Below are 21,643 nucleotides of genomic sequence, written 5' to 3'. Positions count from 1 at the left end.
AAGTCTTTCTCACTACAATACTGAATCACTATGAATTCAGATATGCCACTTTATTTATCATTGCTATTAGATTTATATAGCTGCCCATTAATGAACATTTGGGAGGCAAAAAATTAAAAACACAGTGTACAATAATAATTAAAGCCAACAACAATTAATAAAAGGCAGCAAAAAATAAAAATAAAAAAAATCCACGCACTGAAGCAGTGTAAGATTGTTTTAAATTTTGGGCTGTAAATTTAGTTGAAAAACCTAGATAATTAAAAGGTCTTTACTTGACACTGGAAAAAGACCATAAAGGAAGTAGACAAACCTTTCTGGAAAGGCTATTCTGTAGCCAGTTCACAACCAATAAGCCACCTGCCTCACTTCACTTCACAGACACATGGAGCAGAGCCCACAAGGAGGGTATTAAGGTTCCAGTAGGAAAACATCTCTCTCTCTCTCTCTCTCTCTCTCTCTCTCTCTCTCTCTCTCTGCGTGTGTGTGTGTGTGTGTGTGTGTAGGAGAAGTGTTTGTGGAAGTGGTATTACAGTGAAACACAGGCAAGCAGAAAAGTCTTGCCCTCTTTCCCGGCTGCTTTTCCTCAAAAAAAGCAATCAGATTTTGTTACACACAACTACTATGTTTTATGCAACTATGTGTACTAGTCCATAGTTTCTGACATTAAACTAAACAGCTGCATTAAAGTACTTTTCTTATCAAAAGAGAAACACAACCAGGCTAATGAAACAAACAACCATCCATCTCTACAGCAAACCGTGTGACAGACGAGAGAGAGAGAAGGGGGGGGGGTATATCTATATGAAATTTAAATAGGCAAGACTTCTCTGCGACTTAGCCAGATGATTTCTAGTTTAAAATGAACAAAATAATTTGCAAATATAACATGATTTTAACTGCAAGATGCAATAAACTTTTCACAGGCTTTTAAAGAAAAAATATTGGGAACAGAATTAAAAAGGTGTACGATAGACAACTATATCTATTGTAGTCTAGGAAAGAATTAATCCTGTAAGGATTAATAAGACTTTATAAGAATGCAAACATCCAAATGCTGATGGCTTTAGACGTGTTGCATTTAAAATGGATTTCTGTAAGTTGAATGAGCTTGAATTCTCTTTCTAGGAACATTGCAACTCCTAGAAACACTCACCTTAATTACTAAGTGAAAAGTTGTATTTGTAGTAGTGCCCCTCAGCAGCCAACACAGCAGAAACATTTAACTGTCAAACTGTATTTTGAACATTTGATTATTAACTGTTTTAACCTTGGAGACCCACCCACTTACGCATGTTACCTAAGCTTCCTGTTCTTTGTGGCAATTCAAAGAAACGTTCACCACATTGCAGCAATACGCTTCCCAGGGCTTCCTCTTCTAATAAGTGCCCATGTCAAAAAAATACTAACTGCTTCATTTCTATGGTTTACTTTTAGGTAACTCAAAACATTGCAGAGATTTTAATTTCAATTCCATCTCACATTAACTAGGTTATGGGAAATTATCTAACAAGTACAGGGGACAATTTCCAAACAACTCGGGACACCAGTCTTGGCTTTGAAATTTCAACTGTATTTTAGAGGATTAATAGATTTAAGATAGAGATGCACTATTAGTGAAGAGGTACTCTCGACTAAGAGGTAGCTTTGCTCACCAAGGGTTAAGGTATGCTAAAAACATATTTCTCATGAGTCAGGTGTTGATGTGGTTACTCGAGAGCAAACAGGCAAGACTCCAACCTGTCTTTTCCAGGCTTTATTATTAGTGCAAACTATTTACAGTGAAGAGCGTTGCAAGTTCATGTCCGGCTCCGCCGCTAGCAGAATCTGGGAGTGGGCGGGTCCTTGTACCTCCCCCAGCATAACAGTTGCATGACCCCCAGCCTTCTCCTCCCTTCCTTGTGCCGAAACCTACTGTGCAGACTGGGCGCTGGCTGTGATGGCCTGGGAATTCAGAGGCTGAACTGGAGGAATCCCAGCCTGCGCAGGAGTCCCTGCCTCCAGGGCCGGCTGAACTGGGGCAGGGCCTGGATTCAGAAGCGCCTGCACCTGTGCCGGATCCTCAGTGCCTACAGGTGAGTCTCCCCCTGGGTCCAGTAACCCTTCAGCCTCTCCTGAAGGGCAGAGAGGCGAAGGGAACTGGCTTCTCCCAGGAGGAGTGCTCGCCTTAAGGCCAGGAGAGGCGGGTCTCCTGGGGGCCGGGACCACCCCTGCCTGACATCCTGTATCAAAAGCCAGGGTGAAGAGGTGTGTCTTCAGAATGTACCTAAGGTTGTATATCTATGGGCAGCTTCTACTACAAAGAATGCTCCCTCCTGGGACATCACCACCACCTGAGCTTCTGAGGGCTGTGGAACTACCAAGAGGCTCTCTTCTGCTGCTCTTAGCACCCAAGAGGGACTGTAGGGAAGGAGGTGGTCTTTCAGGTATTTAGGGATTTAATCACTAATGTGAGCACCTTGGGCCCAGAAATTAATTGGCAACCGATGCAGTTATTCTAAAACGGGTTCTGTGAGATGTAAATGGAACCACAGCCCGTAATCTAGCCACTGCATTTTGTACCAATGGAAATTTCTGAGTTGTCTTCAAGGACACCCCCACATAAAGCACACTGCAATAATCCAATCTGGAAGTTACCTGAGCATTGAGTATGGTGGTTAAGGCATTTCTGCCTTTTAGCTGGTGGACCAGCTGAAGCTACAAAATGGCACTTCTGGCCACCTGAGCCTCCACTGACAGTGCTGAATCCAGGAGCACTCACAAACTGCAGGCCTGCTCCTTCCACGGGAGTAAGAACCAGTCCAGAATATGGCACCTCCCTAATTTCTAGATGTGAGAACTTGGGGTACACAACATTTTTATCTCTTCAGGATTCAGTTTCTTCTCCTTTATTCCTTTTTTTTTTTTTGCCCCATTTAGTTCAATACCTCCAAGCACCAGTCTAACATTTGCTTAAGCATCAAAAAGTTGCAAAGGTACAAACAGCAGAATGCTTGAAAACTGAAGTTCATGCTGTCATTCTGTTTACTATCCTAAACAGTTTTAAAGAGTTAAATAATTATTCCCTTTTAACTGCTGAGTAAGCATGCTTTAGATGCATCCAAAGTTTGTGTGAAGATGACATTTAATAGTGCCTGCAGTTCACAGACTGGTGTTTGAGTGAAATGGGCCTTTGTTGCCATATCAATTCCATTTTGTCCCTCAGCTTCCTTTTTGTCTGTTTACAGTTGCTAAGCAGGCAAGATCTGTCAAACAAAATGAAAACAATCTAACCAAACTAGCCTCCATCCTCCACAGAAATGGAAAAGTATAATAATATTACTAATAATAGCAATTTATATGCTGCCCATCTGACTGGGTTGCCCCAGCCACTCTGGGCAGCTCCCAACAAAAAATAACCATTAAATGCCCTGGGTTATGAGCTGCTTGGACATGCAAAAGCCAATTTCCCTTGCATCCTAATGAAACCTAATGGAATCAAGGCAACACTTTGCCACCCCTTGAACCTTGAGTGCTTTTGTGATCTTCTACCTAGTACCAAAACACAGCATAAAGCACCTATTGCGCCCTTTTCAGGAAGTAGCCTTGACATCTCTAGTCCTTTTCTCCTTCTGGGAAACTTATTTCAGCAGACACCCAGGTTTTCTGTTTTCCAATCTTGTAGGCAGACACTATTAATTCAATTCAGTTATTCATTTGCTGCCCATCTGACTCTGGGCAGCTCCCAACAAAATATTAAAAACACAATAAAACATAAAACGTCAAAATTTTCCCAATACAGGGCTGCCTTCAGATGTCTTCTAAAAATCAAATAGTTGTTTATTTCCCTGACATTGGACAGGAGAGAATTCCACAAGGCGAACACCACTACTAAGAAGGTCCTCTGCCTGGTTCCCTGTAACTTCAGTTTTCACAGTGAGGGAACCAGCAGAAGACCCTCAGAGCTAGATCTCAGGCTAAATGGTGGGGGTGGAGACGCTCCTTCAGGTATACAGAGCCAAAGCAGCTGAGGGCTTTAAAGATCAACAGAAACACTTAAAGAGCTCAGAAGCCTACACGGAGCCAATGTAGATCTTTTTGGAAGCTCCCAATCTGCTGCCTGTTTCGATACCTCTGCATTCTGCCCAGTGATGTTGTTTGGGAAAACCCACTTTCCCCAACTCTTGGATTTATCCTGCTGAGGATCCATTTCACCCTTCCTTCCCCCTTGCATCTCTCTCAAACTGAATTCTCTCAAATTCTCTCAAACTGAATTCTCTCTCAAACAAATTCTCATTCTTTTATTTGGTCTCTACTACCCCTTCACTCTCTCAATGCTCTTGGATGTAGCTGTACTGCCTCAGCTTGTTGTTGCTCCCTGTTGTAGCTGGACCAAAGACTTCAAAGTTATCCACTCTTGTTTCTATTGAACTGAAAATCGTGTTAGTTCTATGGAACTAACCACGGCCTGTCCTTCGGCTAGAACAATACTAGTGGCCACAGAGACATGAAATTCCCCTAGCACAAGACTAAATTTCCCATTCATCTGCTGTTCTCAAGGAGCTGACTCCACCAAACACAGAAAATAGGTTCAGATGTGTGTAGAGACATGTGTTTACAGTTCCACTGTGTGATCCAGAAACCTAGCTGATCAGATTTTCAGACCATTCACTGTAACAGATGCAGTATAACGATGAACGCACAGACACCAAGGAAGGCCTATTACAACAAGCATAGCCCGTCTTCACAGTTTACATATTCAAAGTATGCGTAAAAAGGGAATTTGCATTAAGGGAATATGTATTATGATGATACAATATGAAAACATATTAATGTATTTCAATTTGTTACAGAATTAATTTGTAGTATGTTGCACCATACATTAAAATCTGCACAGTAATTTCTGCACAAAGCTATTGTAATTTGCTGATTTTGAGGGAAGAAGAGAATTCAAAACAGGTAAAATAAGCTACTGTAACAATCCACAGACAATAGTACAGGATGCAAATAACTTGAAATTGCTTACCTGGCAAATACCCTGTCCTTATTTGCCTTTTCTTTACCATACTGTACAGACTGGACTTCTGTTCTCCCACTGAAATAAAATATTGAGATTGTCAAGAAAATAGTGGTGGAAGTGTGGGGAAAAATATTTTGCCTAAATATGAGCACACCGGTACATCCAAGTCCAACAGTAAAATTACTAGACTAACAGTGAATGCATGTTAGACCTGATGAAACCAGGGGCTTTCCATATTCTAGGATACTTTTACTAATTGCCAAGCAATTCTTACCTGAACTGACACTATTATCAGATACTGATAATTGGCCACAAAATTTCTACAAGTCTTTAAAATATCAAATAGTAATACATTGTAATCAGGGATTAACAACAGAGATTTTTTTGTCTGGTGAATACATAAAGATAAGAAAAGCTGTGCTTTATTAGGCCAAAGTTCCATCTAGTCCAGCATCCTGTTTTAACAGCGGCAATTAGTTGTACTAGTGCTTCCTGCTTTTGGGATTACCAGCAACTAATATTCAAAGGCAGAACATGGCCATCCTGGCTAGTTGTCATGAGCTTTGAGCTTATGCGGTCCCGTCCCCCCCATCACCTTGAGGCTTTTGCATCTGCTTCAGACTAATTACAACTTGTTACAACATCCAAACCCAGGAAAAACTTGCATTTAGTCTTAATGCAAACAAGCCAAACTCAAAGCAGAATTTTGGAAGCTGACTTGCTTTCACTAATCCTAGTTAAGATTAGCCACGGTTTAGGGCTGAGATGTATTCTTATACTGTGGTTAATTTAAAATGAAGGTGGAAGTTTCTGCTCTCCTCTTCAATGCTGTGCCAAATGAAAACAGGGAACCTGCAAGAATAGCATTATAGAAGATGCTGCGGTTTTCTCTAGTCCTTTTCTTGTTTCTTCACAATCATGCCCTGTGTTCCTTTATTTTATTTTTACCCAGTTTCACTTTTCTCTCACTGTGCACCAGGAAATTTGTTTGACTGTCCTTTATAAAAGGAAAGGTGTGCCATCTGGGACACTTTCTACATGTTTGCCTCAATCTGTATGGAGTTGGTGCATTTCTATACCTGCCCCCAAATATTAATAGAACTTAGCATTTTAAGCCGTTTTAAAAAAAATTATGGGAGGCAGGGATATACTTCAAACAACAGTTTTATACTGAAGAACACACATTTTCAAAAAAAAATTGGCGCAGTGCAGTGTAAAGAAAGCTAACTTAACTAGACGTCTATGCAGGCTATAGAGCAACATAAAAATCTGGAGTATTAAATGTTTAAAAATCAACAGGTGCTTCATCTGATCTATCAGTAAGTTATTCTTTAACAATATGCTGATATCCCTCCCTCTTTTTACATATGGCCCAAACTTACCAGTACCGGTACTTTGAACCCAAAGTAAAGTAGTGTGCAAAAAAGTTCTTCTGAGGGGGCAGTGGTCTGTCTAGCCGGAAAAAAGTGTGGTGTTCTACACAAGCTTTCCATAAATTTTTACACGCTCGATAATTCACCATGTTGAATCCTAGTAACGTTTCTCTAGATTCATGCTGGGACAAAATTTAATAAAATTAGCCTTGCATTCTGAAATGTAGTTGAGGCTACAGTTCTTATGAAATGGTTCTCTTTCAAAACACACACATAAATATTCCAAGAAAAAGGACCTTCTGGTTATCTAAGGAACACTGTAATTAGGGATCTATTCCTTCTCTCTCCTGGCTGTTAAATCAACTCCCAGTCATTAAAAAAAACAACAACCCATGACAATATTCTTAACCATGGTGGTTCTCAAACCCTCTGCCTTAAATAAAGCCTTTTCATATTGGTTTTTTTGCTATAGAACACCTGCATGTCTATCATAAAAATCCTGTGTTCGAGGACACATATTCAGTTCATATATGACACTGACCAAATCTGTTGAATTTACCTTCTTCCTTAAGTTACTCATTACAGGAGATCATCAGTAGTGTTAGGAAATCCACATTTGAGAGAAATATGTCCACTATTGCTGATATTCGGCTTCCAAATGAACAAAAGGGTTTCCCACCAGTTTGACAAAACCTATAATATGCAACCAGGACATGCCAGGCTCCTTCATTGCCCTTTCTCTTTATAAAACCTTGTGGACAATCCTCATCTTTGCCTTTCTTCTCTTGCAATTTCTTATACTCCACACCTTGTCTCAACTTTCCCTCCTAAAACCTGGATTGCATTCCTCTATGTCCCATACTCCACATTCAAGAGTTCTCCCATCTATTCTGGCATTTTTCTATATAAAATTAGCTTGTTGTATTATCTGGGTAGTCACACAGTGTGTGCATCTTCTCCCTAACATTTGCATCCGTCTGTATCTTGTGATTAACTTACGGCATGACAAAATGTGTAGAGTTGCAATGAGATTACGATGCTCTACACCAGTGTTTCCCAACCTTGGGCCTCCAGCTGTTTTTGAACTACAATTCCCATCATCCCTGACCACTGGTCTTGCTAGCTAGGGATGATGGGAGTTGTAGGCCAAAAACATATGGAGGCCCAAGATTGGGAAACACTGCTCTACACTACAGTTTTTCAATCTTTATAGCAGTCCTGCCAAACTTCGCTCCAGCCCTTTCACACTGACTCTGTGGTAAGTGGATTGCAAGGTAGAAAGCAGCAGCACAGTCTATGTTTCTTAAGGAATCAATACTCTCTGTGCTTCAATCTCACCCCCAGGGCTAAGGCAGGATTGGCTGATGAACACTAACCCAGAATATTCTACCCTGCTCAGCTCCAGAAAAGTAAATAAAGCTGAATTTAGACATTGGCTAGTGCTCTTTGTGCTTGCTAACTCTCTTACATCATGCAGTTTATTCTTTCATGGTTGCACCTTATTTGCCAAGGGCAACCTGTTAAGCCACTCACTGAAGGGGTGGGAAGCTGTTTTACTTGACTGGCAGCTAAGAACCAGAGTTTTGCCTTTCTCATAGCAAAGAATGATGGTAGGAACCTGTTTGTTATTGGCATCTGAATCGCACTTGCAAATCGATGGAGGTGAGCAGACAAGAAACTCATAGCATTGCTGTCTTAATGCAGCCTTCAATCCCTGCTTCCTTTCCCCTTTCCCCACCAGATGCAGACACAGACAAAGACACGTGAGGATCTGTACTCATGCAACCCTATATTAAGAACTTTTTAAAAAGAGAATTTGCACCTCCCATTTTCAGTCTGCAAAAGTGACTATCAGTCAGACTACAGCTCTAACTTTAAAATATCTAATATACTATTTCATAAAATAGGGACCATTTAAACTGTAGTATCTGCCACTAGATAATTCTATAATGAACAACACACTAGTGAAGTAGTGTTATCATGTATGAAGCTCCAAAGACGTAACTTGCATGAAACCATCTCTGACAACAGTGAAGCACTTTGCAACTTCAGATAAAAATGTTAATATCAGTACTCACCAATTCTTTTCTAAGCTGAATAAAAAACTGCTTGCACTTAAAAGAAATTTTAACAATCTTCAACCTAAGTGAAATAAAAAATCAAAATGATGTAATATTTCTTTAAAATGCACAAAAGGGATCTGGACAGGTTATGACAAACATATTTGTTGCCCAATGCCACTATGATCCATGGGAGAGGGTAAAGATCAGTTCTGCTCATGATGAAGTTCCCCAAAACAGCCACCAGAAAGGCAAAACAATCAGAAAGTGATATTCCTTGAACATCAATGATCCCAATATATGATTGCTACAATTTATGAAGTGAATGAAGTGGAGGGAGGTTCAAACTCACTAGAGCCTGGTTGGGGAGGAATGGGTAATTAATCTCAGCAAATGGCCAAAGGATATTTCCCTTATCCTTTGTAAAACATAGCAACCTTAGCTTTTGAGTATTTGTTTCATAAAAATTGAAAAAAAGGCTGCAAAACTAGCTCCTGTCTGGCTTTTATCAGAATGAGGGCGATTTCAGCCATGCAAGCAAGAGTAATATTCTTTCTCCTCCAGCACATGATTTGCATATGATAAGATCACATACAAGAATCCTCGAGTATCAGAATGCAACTTCTGGAAGAGGTTCAAGGAATTGATTAAGCACTGCCAGTACTGAAATTATGATGCACCTGTAAGACAATTGGCACTTTCCACATACAGTTAGGAGAGTTGTCTGTAAGCAAGATGACAATATTGGTTGTTACTGCTGCAACATTACTTTTAACATATTTATTGTGCTGCTGCTGTCAAGGAAGGATAAGATACTGATGAGCATGGATGATGAAAGTGGTGTGGCTGCAATCAAGCAGGCATGATTATAGAATCAAGTTGTTCAATTAAAGCAAGTCTCTGTGTAGTATGCATTCCTTATTTTAAGCACATTTGCTGTGCTATTAATGAATGACAACACATCAAAGTATCAAATTATTGTTGGGATCCAGAGTTGTTCTTACTACATGTGTGGCCAACAAGACAGCTTAGATAGCATCACGCCTATCCAAATATTGACTCCCTTGTAAGATTGTATCACTTCCCAGGGACATCAAATAAAATAAGTAGGCCAAACCAATCCACCCTGAAGGACTGTTCTAACCTCCCAAGGAGAAGCTATATTCCCACACTGTTCTGTGAATAACCAAGTTATGAAAATATTTAGTATGATTTCTTTCAATCACAGAATTAGCTGGAAGCGTTGGAACCACGCGGGACATCTTGTCCAACCCTCTGCAATGCAGGAATCTTTTGTCCAACATGGAGCTCAAGCCCACAACTCTGGGATTAAGAGTCTCAGGTCCTACTAACTGAGCTATCCCCCACACTGCCTAGGGTTGCCATACATCCGGACATACCCAGAATACTGCTATCAAAAGCAGTGTTTGGGGTGAAAATAATCCAGACGCACAGCAATGCATGTTGGCAGTGTTGTTTTGGGTGATTTTACTTAAAAAAGAAGAAGAAAGAAAGAAAGCTCAACAACTTTTGTCCAACCCTAACACTGCCCTGAAATATTATCTGAAAGGTTAGGAGAAAACCTAAAGCACATGTGGGGGACGGGGACGGGAAGGAGGAGAGAGAGGCACATTCTCTTATGCTTGCCACAAAAATTCTAAGCTGAGGTGAAAATTGAAGCATTTATTACTTTGAAACACATTTTTCTCTGGCTACATCCTCTATTTGCTCTAGCTCCACTCACTGCCAGTAAATAGCCCCCAGTAATTACCCATGTGAGAATGTGGCTCTCAATAGATAAAGGTTGCCCACCCCCATGCTAAATGCTGCTGCCTTTCTTTCCTTTCAAATCTTCCCCCCAAATCCACCTTTTCTGTGAACCTTTGGCTCAACAAACCCCTTAGGCCTTGAAAACCAACTTAAGTATGCGCAACTGCTCTGACTGCATAGGTCTTCTCCTTATCAAATTCTAGATTGTAATCTCCTTGGTACCTGGGCTCTGCTTTTTGTCACACTGTAAAAGTATCAGTGCTGCTAAATAAACACCGTTCATGATAAACCTCACCCCATTTGAATTATTTCATCAGCAAAACATATGCAGTCTTAAATAGGATTCCATGCATGGGTGTAACTGTAACTTTGTATGCTAAGGAGAACTTCAGACAAGTGCTTCCCAGCCTCTGTTGGTTGAGCAAGTAAGTTTCTGCAGGGAATACATGTTACTTTCCCCGTCTAACTAAAAAAAATATATGAGTTTGTGGCATGTAATTAAGAAAGCACCATAAAATTAGATACATCACTGTGGTTCACACACAAGACATTGTCAGTCTAATATTCAAATGCCATAGTTAAAATCAATTAAAGAAGACAAAGTTTTGCAAGATTCAGGGCTTTTGAAATAGGACTGCATGGTAAACAGTGTTCTTTCACCTGTGAAAGTTGGCCTCTGGAGTGAGATACATAAACGTAAGAATCAGACCCTGAGCATTTACTGGTTCCTAATTATTTTCTGTGCAGTAGTTAGGAGACTGTTGTTTTATTATATTTTTATGGAACTTTAATGTACTTGATCTTACATTGTGACTGTCTTGATGCCGGTGTGAAAGACGGTATGTAGATTTTCAAATTAATACATACAGATCCACCTCAGCAGATGTTATCTGGGTTTCCTCAACATCAGAGGTACATTAGGTGACTCTTGGACAGAGAGCTGCTGATTTCCACCATTCAGGAGTGAATTTTTTGGGGGGAAGCAGCAGGAAGGAGTGGTGGAAAAGCCCTGCTACATGAACAGAACCCTGCCCACAGCTCTTTGGACCCAAGTATTTAATACAGTCTTTTTACTGTCATCCCTACATCCTATACAGAATACACTGAATAATAAATTGGATGAGAACTTGTCTATTCTAGACGGTGCATGTATAGTAAGGTATTCCCCTTTCACTCCTGCTATACTGAATCCTAACTCTGGAAGTGTGATAAAGGATAATCCAAAATATTCTAGCTGAATAAAAATTAAGTGCACTAAATTTTCCATTACAATCATTACATTACAATTATGCGGCAAACTTTGTAGGGATATTTTCAAAAGCTAATTGCCACACAAGAGACACCACTGGACATATCAAAGGCCACATTTTAGAGTGACTAATTTAGAGTTGATGTACACTTAGCAATTTATGAAGAAGTTATTCAGATTTAAGAAAGTGTGTGGCAAACAAAATGTTTCCCTTAAACACATCCTTACCATGGAAAGGTGTTAATTCGTACCCTGTTCTTATAAATTAGTATGCCTCCCGACATTACTCCAATCATAATTTCATTGTTACTTTGATCCTATAAAAAAAGAACAGGAAAAAAATGAATGCTTATGTGTCTTCTGTTCTCTCATATCGCCGTCTTGCAGATCTTATTGCCCGAAAACATGCAAGATGAAGTTCTAGAATGTTTACAGGAAGGAAACATTGTTGCCTCAACAATCACTTCCTGTCTCTTTACTTTGCTTCACCTTGTATCCTGATCCTTCCATCAACATCCTTGAGGCCCTCCCACAATCCCTCCTCAGTACAGAAACTCTGCTACACAACAGAGCAACAAAGGGAGAGACTAGACAGACTTTGGCAATGGCTAGAATGGATAAGAAATAATTGTTAATCAAAAGGGGACTCTTCAGTGTAGCAGATACCCATGTGAAGATTTCTCATGACCCTATTTCAGTACCCCAGCCTTGACGAGCAATCTTATGCAACAAAGCAGCTTGAATTAAGAACCTCAGCACTCTGTGGGTGGTTGAAGGAGAAGAACTAATGGCAACAGAGGTGTGGAGTCTCAGGGACAGAGAAAGAAGGGCTGAGTAAAATGAGACATGGACTCTGCTGTAAAAGGCTAGCTCCATGAGGCCTCCTCTCCCTTCAGCTGTCCCCTGCAGGCAGCCATTCCATCAGACTGCCTCAGTGGGAGGGACAGGAAGCGGAAGGCTCATTCCATTCACTCTGCTGAGGTCCAGCAACATCAGGCACCTTCTGCACCTGAATTCTGCCAGCTGGTTAGTATAGGAAGAACTGTTTAGAAACTAGTGCCTAAATTTTGCTTTTGGTTTTCATCTTCCCTCCCTGTCCCTTTCCCCTATACAGATTGTATGCCCAGGGACTGACTTGTTTTGACTGTATGTAAGCAGCTCTGAACAGCAGGTACAAATGCTTGAAATACATTTTTAAATAAAAAAAAACTTAGAAGGGAAGGGGAAATGGGTCCAATTAATTAGGGCTAAGACGGCTGGATGGTGCCTTGTACGCCACTTTCTGGCAGGTCTTGCAGCCAAGCTAGTGCCTTTTGTATTGCTCTGCTTTTCCTTTGGACCACATCAGTGAGGCCAAGAGTCTTGTCGTGTGGGCAGCCCAGGACCTCCATAGACACTGCCCAGGCTTGCACCCCAGAGAGCTCAGTTTGGTGCTAACACAGCAAAAAGAACATGGAAGGCAGCATTTATGAGTTACTGGTTTCTGCAGCCATAGCAGGTGCTGTGATGCTCCAGCGGTTTGACTTCACCCCGGGAGCCACACCCCATTGTCACTCAAGACATACAGATACCACCCCCATCAACAGCATTAAATAGAGAACTATATATTATTTTCAAAGTAACGTTATGGAAATCAGATTTACTTTAATTTTGTTGAATATTATGATACATTTTAAAAATTAATTTCTAAGAAGAGAACTATTGACCATTCAGACAATGCTATGTTTTGTTTTGGGTTTATTTGCGTGATTAATACTAATCAATTGACGCTTACCCTTGCATAGTGCAATTCAACTCCATAGAGTTCTAAGGTCCGGGCTGTGCTGAGATAACTAAATTCTGCTTCAGCAGGAGACAGACCTCTGTAATGACAATATAAGAACATAAAATAGCTCAAAATATATTTAAAGTAACCTGAGGGTCCTTATGTTTTTACTGGAGGGTCCTTACTTTTTTTACTGGAGCCCAAAGAGAAAGAGGGAGTTATATCGGCTTTAGGGCAATTAGCAGTTTAACTGCCCCTGCTTCCTTGCCTGGTTTTTCTCTCGCTAAAGAGGAGCAGTCCCACCATGCCTCCAAGCATATAGTTTTAATATTCAAAATACAATTATGATTGTAAAAGTGTATTTTCAGATGCATGTACTCTGAAAGCATGCATTCATTTTAAGTCTAAAACCTAAACAGTATTAGTGATCTTTCACCACTAGTTCTCTCTGTAGCAGTTACCTGATCTTGAATGAGTTATTTCTCCACAAAAGGATTAGATGAGACACACATGCAATAACCTGGGGTTATAATGTAAGGAGCTACTTTTAATTTACACACAGAGAAGCAGCTCAGGGTAGATTAAATTAGTTACGCAGTTCTTCAGGCTGCAACCTTATTTCTTCTTTCTTTTATGCTTACATATGCTGCTGATGTAGTTTGGACACTTCTTTTTCAAACTCTTGAGGCTGGCCGGGGATAAAGGAATAGTCTGAGAGGTAGCCTGGGAAGTTCTCTGAAAGGTTGTAGTCTCCCAGTTCAGCTGAAAGTTAAGAGGAACCATTTAGCAACAGCCCCATTTCAGCACCTTGCAATCCATGCAGTGTAAGAAAGGTAAAAAAATAAAAAATTTAATCCACCAGCCTTTATTACATATGAAACAACTTCAGTCTAAAACTGTACAAAAGCACCTAATGTTGTTTCTATGAACTGAAAGCACTCTAGTTTCAAGACTAGAGAACTAAATAGTTCAAGAGAACTAAATAGCTACACAAGATTGACAAGAAACATAACAACTAGGGGCTGCTGCCCCTAGTTGCTTTACTCTTCAACCCTACCTACCACCTCCTCTCACCAAAGCCACCTTCTCCCCAAAACCACACACATCCTTACTCCATACCACTACCCCCCCCCCTTATAGTTTGCCAAACCTCTCTACCCCCATCTTCCCCTTAGACTGGGATGAAGAAGCTTTTCTGGCCCAAAGGCCAGATCGTTGGCCTGTCAGGGAAGATAAAAGTTGTCAGGTAGGCTCCTATTGGCGGTCACACAAACTGCAGTGTGATTACACCTGTAGCATTTTATTATATACGGATAATTTTGTTGATGTGATTTACTTCTGGAAAAGGAATTTTATTTTTGTACTGGTGATATATTTTTATGTGAAGCAATGCATTTTCTACAAAAATAAAAATCAGGTTCTGTGACATAGCAGTATGCCAGATTACTCAGCTGTTTTTCCAAAAACCCTTGCAAACTCTTGCTAAACTGTGGAAACAGTTACCACTTTAATGGTTGTACAGAGGCACTCAGGGCTGACAAAATACAAAATCTTATCAAAAACTGTTCAGAAGCAACATATGCATCACTTCTTTAAAAAAGGGGGGGCAAAGGCCCCCTAACCTTAAAATCCTATGGTCCCTGGGAGACTTCCCCAGTAAGAAGTATGGGATCTCACTCTTGGATGGCAGAGAGAGAGAGGTGTAACCTTGGATGCCTCCTCCCTGTTGCCACAGAAGCTTCCATAATCCTTGCCCTGTTGACACTGGAGCTCCAACATGGGTAGGGTCAATCCCCCACCACACCCCCAAATCAGGGAGGAAGCTATGTCATCTCTGGAGCTGGTATGGTTAATTTTGCTCCCACTGTTCATGAGAATAGGGAAAAAGTTAAAGCAAGAAAAATAAAAAGGACAGAGGAGCAGAAATGTGCTGCTGTGCCTTTACCGACACCCTGCCAGAGCAAGTCCAGCAGGCTGCTGGATGTGATGGAATAACCACTCTGAGTACTATTTCCCTCTCCCCTTTAGAACTGCAGCTTTAGAGGTTGTTAAATTCCCATCTTAGCAATAATAGTTCACAAAGCATGTTAATTTGATAGTAATAAGCTAACATAACCAAGAGAAAAATGTTTTTCAAGGTATATACATTTATCTTAACTCTATTTATTACTAATTTAGGTGGGAAATCCACTCAATCTTTACATTAACAGCCACACATATTTTGATGACAAATGCCATGATAAACTCTGCCAATGTATTTATCTTGTCATATGTTTTACATGTTAGGTATAAGAACAGTTTCATATTTTCAATGTACATTTCAGAGGTAATATTATGGCTGCAATCCTATACTATCTTAGCTGGGAATAAGCCTCAATGAACTCAATATGGCTTACTTCTAAGTAGATATGCGTAGAATTGTACTGTACATGGGTAAGATACAAACTGTTTTTATAAATTTATCAGCTTTACACAACACAGTCTATTCAAATATTTTTCCTGAAGGTTTAGTGTTTCTTAACACAAAAGAAAAGTAACAACATCAGGAAAATTAGAAGCATAATATAAGAACATATTTTTTAATATTAAATATTTTACTTACACTGAACAGCATAGGAAGCCAAGAGTGCAGCAGTATTATAAGGGCAGGGCAATCTATGAGGGGAAATAACCAACACACTTCAATACAGTAATCTTTAGAGCCAATTAGTTTTACCCATTTATTTGAATTCCGTAACAAAAAAACACTGAAGCATCAAATAGACAAGATTTCCCTTTTAAGGCAGGCAAATATGTAATGACACAACTAAAAACACACGAGCTGTTATTTTTAGATATTTGCTTTAAAAAGGAAACCATGCTTCTAGATTAGTATCCAAAGAGATTTAAACATCTGGATACCAACCTAGAGGTATGCGATCACAAAAGCTTACATGAATGGCTGGCACTGTCAGCTCTGACTCCACTAATCACCTGTTTAAGATGGATGGGAGGCAGATCCAAATCTCATTTGGCATTGCATGCATAGTTCCTGATTAATTGATAAAATATTGCACGCACAACCCCTAGCACTGCAACCAAATCTATTAACACCTTTTTCTATAGGCTTTATTATAGGATTGCCAATTACCATGGGATGCATGTGGGAAGTCAGCAGCCACATACATATTTTCATAACTTGATTGAGGCATTCGATCACACTATTTATCTCCACCCTCTCCTTGAATTACTAAATAATTTTGCGTAACTGTCTGCAAGGGTTCCCAAGTCTTCATGGCAAGCAAATCTTACCTTCCAGTAAGAATGTCTTGTTTAATTTGCAAAAAATATTGGTACCTTAAAGAAAAAGTAAACACAGTACAACAGGTTGACAAAGTTACTATTGTATTTTTAATTAACAAAATTAAGATCACCTTTTGACTTCAGCATCTGCATTTCACCATATACCATTATTTCAGGCTAGCAAGACACAGAAATTAAACTGAGTTCAAAGTCATATAAACATAAGAAATCCAAATATTTTGGTGCTGCTGTAACACATGCAGTTTACATTAGAATTTATATAATCAATAAAAGGTTAAAGGTAAAGGTAAAGGGACCCCTGACCATTAGGTCCAGTCATGACCGACTCTGGGGTTGCAGCGCTCATCTCGCTTTATTGGCCGAGGGAGCCGATGTACAGCTTCCGGGTCATGTGGCCAGCATGACTAAGCCGCTTCTGGCGAACCAGAGCAGCGCATGGAAACGCCGTTTACCTTCCTGCCGGAGCAGTACCTATTTATTTACTTGCACTTTGACATGCTTTCAAACTGCTAGGTGGGCAGGAACTGGGACAATAAAAGGTTAGGATCCATTGATTGGACTCAGGTACATCTACATCATATTTTCATGCCTCAATTGACAAATGTTGTTCTGTGTGGTATTTTGAAAGCCAAACTAATGGGATTGGACATATTTAAAAATTAATAGAAAACAATTTCTGATTGTTATCTCTTCATCCCTCCCTATTGCAACATTGCAACATTGCTAGTTCCATTTTGCCATCTCTAACTCATGCAAAAAGAATGTGATTAGCCACACTGGCATGCCTCCAACAATAATAATACCCATGAATATCAACAATCTATTGAAATGTACCTCCAAGCAAATAGGCCTTGTGAGATGAATGCGTATTAATTCTGGCCCTTCCATCTCAAGATGTCTTACCTGAAGTGACGGTTTGAAATTGGTTTAGAATTCTAATCTATCATTAAAGTATTTCTAGTCACCAATAAAATCTGAAAGGCATGAATTTCCATGTAGCAAACATTCTGGTATGACACTGCAGTGTTTTTATCTTACAGGCCTTTACAGAGACTTCCTCTAAATCAAGGGTTGTGGAATGACACACTTTATTGCAATTACCCACAAACACAGCCATGTTATTTTATTTCTCTTTCTCTGTTAATTACTCTTAAGCGATGCATTTATAATTTACTTTTATATAGTAGTTTGTGCCCACCCCCTGCATAAACTTGTGTGGATTAAGCATAGACATGGATCCAAAATGTTTCCTTCAGGAGTGCTTCTCAATAGTGAACAGGAGATGGCAGTAGATACATTAAAGCTGGATTTCAGGTCAGAAGTCCAAGGCTCACAGTCCAGGAGATCCCCAAGTGACCTTTTAAAAACATTTTTTTTTTTAAGTATAGGATAGCCAGGTGTGCTATGAAGTGAAACAAGCTCCAGCCATCTTTACATCCAGAGAGTGCCCCTCAGCCACAAGTGGGGTGAAAAGGCTTTCTCAATAAAGAAGGATGAACAGCCTGAAGCAAGCCTTGCTTTTCAATGTGCCCTACTTTTCTTTGCCATTCAAACGTGCAAAGGATGATGCAAGTGGACTGAGCCTGGTAAGGCAGAGATCCTATGAGTAAGTGGCTCCCAGGCCACAGGAATTCTGTTCACCTGTTCTGAACAGACATGGACACTCTCGAGAGGAGCAGGTACATAATCTGAGGGTATTCTTGGGGTATTACAACTCCACTTGACCTTGGTGGAATGAAGCACCCACCACCAACTTCAATTGGTTCAGCAACTACTGTACACCCTGCCCACTGAGGTCCATGCACTGCAATGTGCTTTAGGTGAGGCGACGTTAGGAAGTTGCAGCTAGTACACAGCACAGAAGCTAGCATGATGAGTGGGGTATCTAGCTATAGATCTATTATACCTGTGTTGAAAGAACTGGACTGGCTGCCCATTAGCTACCAAGGCACATTCTAGGTTCTGTTAATATATAAAGCCCTGAACAACTGCAAGGTATGTGGCAGACTGTCTTCCCTGTATAGATGAACCACCACCAAAGGAAGCCCTGCACATTGCACCATGGCTAGTATCAACATGGTCTTTTCTGCAGTAGATGGGGAACCTTTGGCCTTCCAGATGCTGTTGGACTGCAACTCCCATCAGTCTTGACCTTCGGTCATGCTGGTTAAGGCTGATGGGAGTTGTAGTTCAGCAACATCTGGAGGACCAAAGTGCGAGAACACCCTCCTCCGTGGAAGCCAAGGGGAGTCAACAGTGACACATTGTTTATGCCTATTAAATATATTTGCTTGTCTGGACATTTACTTATTTTTTACATTGCACTGTTCAGTGTTAGGCTTCTGGATTTCTATTGACACTATTACTTTCATTTTCATTGTATTCTATTGATTTTTATGGTTTTTACTTTTAAACCACTCAGGTGTAAGCAGTCTAAAAAATATTAAACAAACCAATAACAAATGATCAAGTCATTCAGGTTTTGCTATGAAGCACAGAAGTCTTTGGAACTTGATCCAAACCAGCCAAGGCTCTCTAGTGCTGCTAGTAACTCTCCCTGGGTCTCTTTTGGCCTCTGCCTCTAGTTGTGGCACTCATCAGCCCCTTGCTCCTTATCTTTCTCCCACTGCTTCATATTGCATGCCAACACTTTCTCCTCTGACTTAGCCAGGCTGCTCTCTTCTTTTCTTCTTCCATCTGACATATGGATGAGGGTGGCTTGGTGGGCGTGCATGACAAATAGCTCAACTGGTAGTTAAAGAGCAGATTCTCAGAGCCAAGGCTAAGTCCAGGAGTATTAAGTTAGGAAGCCCTACCCTGGCACCCCTATTGATTCCTTTCAGGGTTTGGCAGATGGAACAATCCACCCCCTCTTTATTCTATCTCTGTATGTCTGCGTGTGCACGCACACATGTGCTGAAAAGCAGAAAAGAGGGGAGCAGGAAATTTGCAAAGTAGTTTTTTTAGTTTTCTGGCAGAGGTGAATGGCAATGCAGCATTAGGCTGGCCAGATCAAAGTTTCCAGCAACAGTTCTGAGTGATTTTCCAAGGGACAGAGATGACAATCCTGTCAAAGGCCTGATCTTGCCATGGAATTGTGAGATGCAGCAGGCTATCAATAAGATCGTATCTAAGTGCATTCTCTGTTGCTGTGGGGCCTGGTTTGCTCTTTGGCATTCTGAGGAGTTTTGGGTGACAAACAAGTTTGACAATTACTAGAGTACAGGTTGCTGTGAGGACAAGCAAACATATACTAGAGTACATAATAGTACCAGTTGTATGGCAATGAGGAAAGTGAAGAGAGCTTTCCCCCCTGCCTTCTTTCCAAGTAGCAATCCACCAGAGTTAAAGCATCTTAAAGCACTTGACAAAAGTGCCCTTTGAAGCAACTTCAACTCCATCCTTTAAAGAATGGAATGGATGCTGCTTCAAAGGGTACTTTGCAAATCTCCCCATGCTCTTCTTTTAAACCTCTGACATTGGGTTTGAAGGGGAAGCATGGGAAGACTTGCAAAGCGGCAGGAGGGATTTTGACAGGTGGGTGCCCCTATGTGGTGTGATTTCTAGCTACATTAAAATAGCACTCAAGGATCACATAAATCAGTCCTCCCAACTATTCTGCATTACTCAAACTCCCCAGGATGTAAATGAAAATAAATTGACAATTTAAAAAAAGTTATACCCAAATCCCCAACTTCTTGTTTCATGATGATGGAAGTTGAACTCTGGAAATTATATACCAATTTCATCAACTATATCAACAATGATTTGCAGAGTGATTTCTGTACTGCTAAAACCCAAACTGTATTCTTCAATACCGCTTCTCTATTTGCCCTGCTGTTATTTATAACTTTAAAATATTAGGGGTGCTTTTTAAAGTGTAGCATTACACTTTTGCAGGGACTTAATTTAGAGCTGCTCTGTATGTAGACTGTTTGGTTGTAGTCATAGGCTGAAAGACGCTGCTGCCTGGGAGATATTTTTGTGGGGCAAGGGGAGGATAGGGTCAGATGAAGTGAATGCAGCTCTGTGTGTGTTCAAATACAAAAGGAGCTTAATTAGTTGTTGCCTGAACTTCACTTACAACGTAGATTGCAAACCACTTCTGCGTTGGAAAACCAATTGATTTTAAAGCAGCATTTGCAAAACTGCTGCAACAGCCCTCTGAACTCTTCAGTGAACAAACAATTCAACAAAAATAACCTTTTGTCTACATTACTTGGTGTATGTTAAAAACAGATTAATTCAAATGTAAAAATATGGTTTTCATTAGCAAGGCACTTGAGTATAGTATTGAAGTATGCCTTTGGACACATATTTATCTACCCTAAAATAATTAACTTGCAATTTGAGTACAAAATCAGATGTAAGCCCATTTTTAATAAAGTGTAGGAATAGTGGGGGTTAACTTTTCATGCTAGGAGCGTGGGAGGCAAAGAATAAAACCTGTAAAGCAAGAAAGCACCATAAGATAAAGTGGGGAAGTAGAAGATTTCACTACTTCCTTGCACTCTCCTCCCTGCTTTATAAATGAATAGTTAAACCCATGTTTAACAAACATGCATACATCTGGTTAGTCCCTTAAACAACAGCTTTCCCTAATATATAGATATTAAAGAGCACGAAGAGCTGGGAGGGATGAGTGGGTAAGGATCAGACTATATTCAACACAATGCAACTTAAAACACTGTGCCTTTTTGTCAAATTGTGCATGACTTGGGTTCAAGAGCATGTATAAGTTCTAAATCCAGATATAGGCATGAACTACACAACTGAATTGTTTTCAAGTATGTTCAGAATATATGCTACACAGAATACATGCTAATCAAGAATAATTTTCAGTTTTGGATAGGCTGGTAATAAAAAATCCCTAAGTTCCTCAGATGAAATCAAAATGTATACACATTTTTGTATCAATTGCAGACACTCCTATGCAATGAACATCAAAGTATCTTATTAAAATAAGAGAGAGACTGATACCGTGTGTATTCTTCTTGAAGCTTATTAGGATCGCTTACAAAAAATTTGACTCTGAAGTTCAAGCTGTGAGGAGATCCTCCTAAAATTAACCAAAATATCATATTAGATTTTTACAACTTTAATTTAGTATTTATTTATCATTAT

The 21,643-nt window shown here is 40.1% G+C and overlaps 1 protein-coding gene across 2 annotated transcripts in view; it reads right to left on the bottom strand.

Annotated features, from left to right (window-relative positions):
- The window catches only part of PTPN4 (protein tyrosine phosphatase non-receptor type 4), an 86,392-nt gene that overhangs the window by 30,010 nt on the left and 34,739 nt on the right, over positions 1 to 21,643 (bottom strand). For both annotated transcript variants that reach the window (XM_081852684.1, XM_081852683.1), the window contains exons 5-13: positions 21,500 to 21,578; positions 16,508 to 16,552; positions 15,819 to 15,871; positions 13,858 to 13,978; positions 13,226 to 13,313; positions 11,680 to 11,768; positions 8,451 to 8,514; positions 6,382 to 6,554; positions 5,006 to 5,074 (exon numbers count right to left, since the gene is read on the bottom strand). In XM_081852684.1, coding sequence (XP_081708810.1) covers positions 5,006 to 5,074; positions 6,382 to 6,554; positions 8,451 to 8,514; positions 11,680 to 11,768; positions 13,226 to 13,313; positions 13,858 to 13,978; positions 15,819 to 15,871; positions 16,508 to 16,552; positions 21,500 to 21,578 — 781 coding nt within the window. The remainder of the gene's footprint in view (positions 1 to 5,005; positions 5,075 to 6,381; positions 6,555 to 8,450; positions 8,515 to 11,679; positions 11,769 to 13,225; positions 13,314 to 13,857; positions 13,979 to 15,818; positions 15,872 to 16,507; positions 16,553 to 21,499; positions 21,579 to 21,643) is intronic.

This window comes from Podarcis erhardii (genome assembly GCF_964252035.2).
Source record: "Podarcis erhardii genome assembly, chromosome: 1".
NCBI classification, from domain to species: Eukaryota; Metazoa; Chordata; class Lepidosauria; order Squamata; family Lacertidae; genus Podarcis; species Podarcis erhardii.
This window is presented reverse-complemented; position numbering and strand designations above follow the sequence as displayed.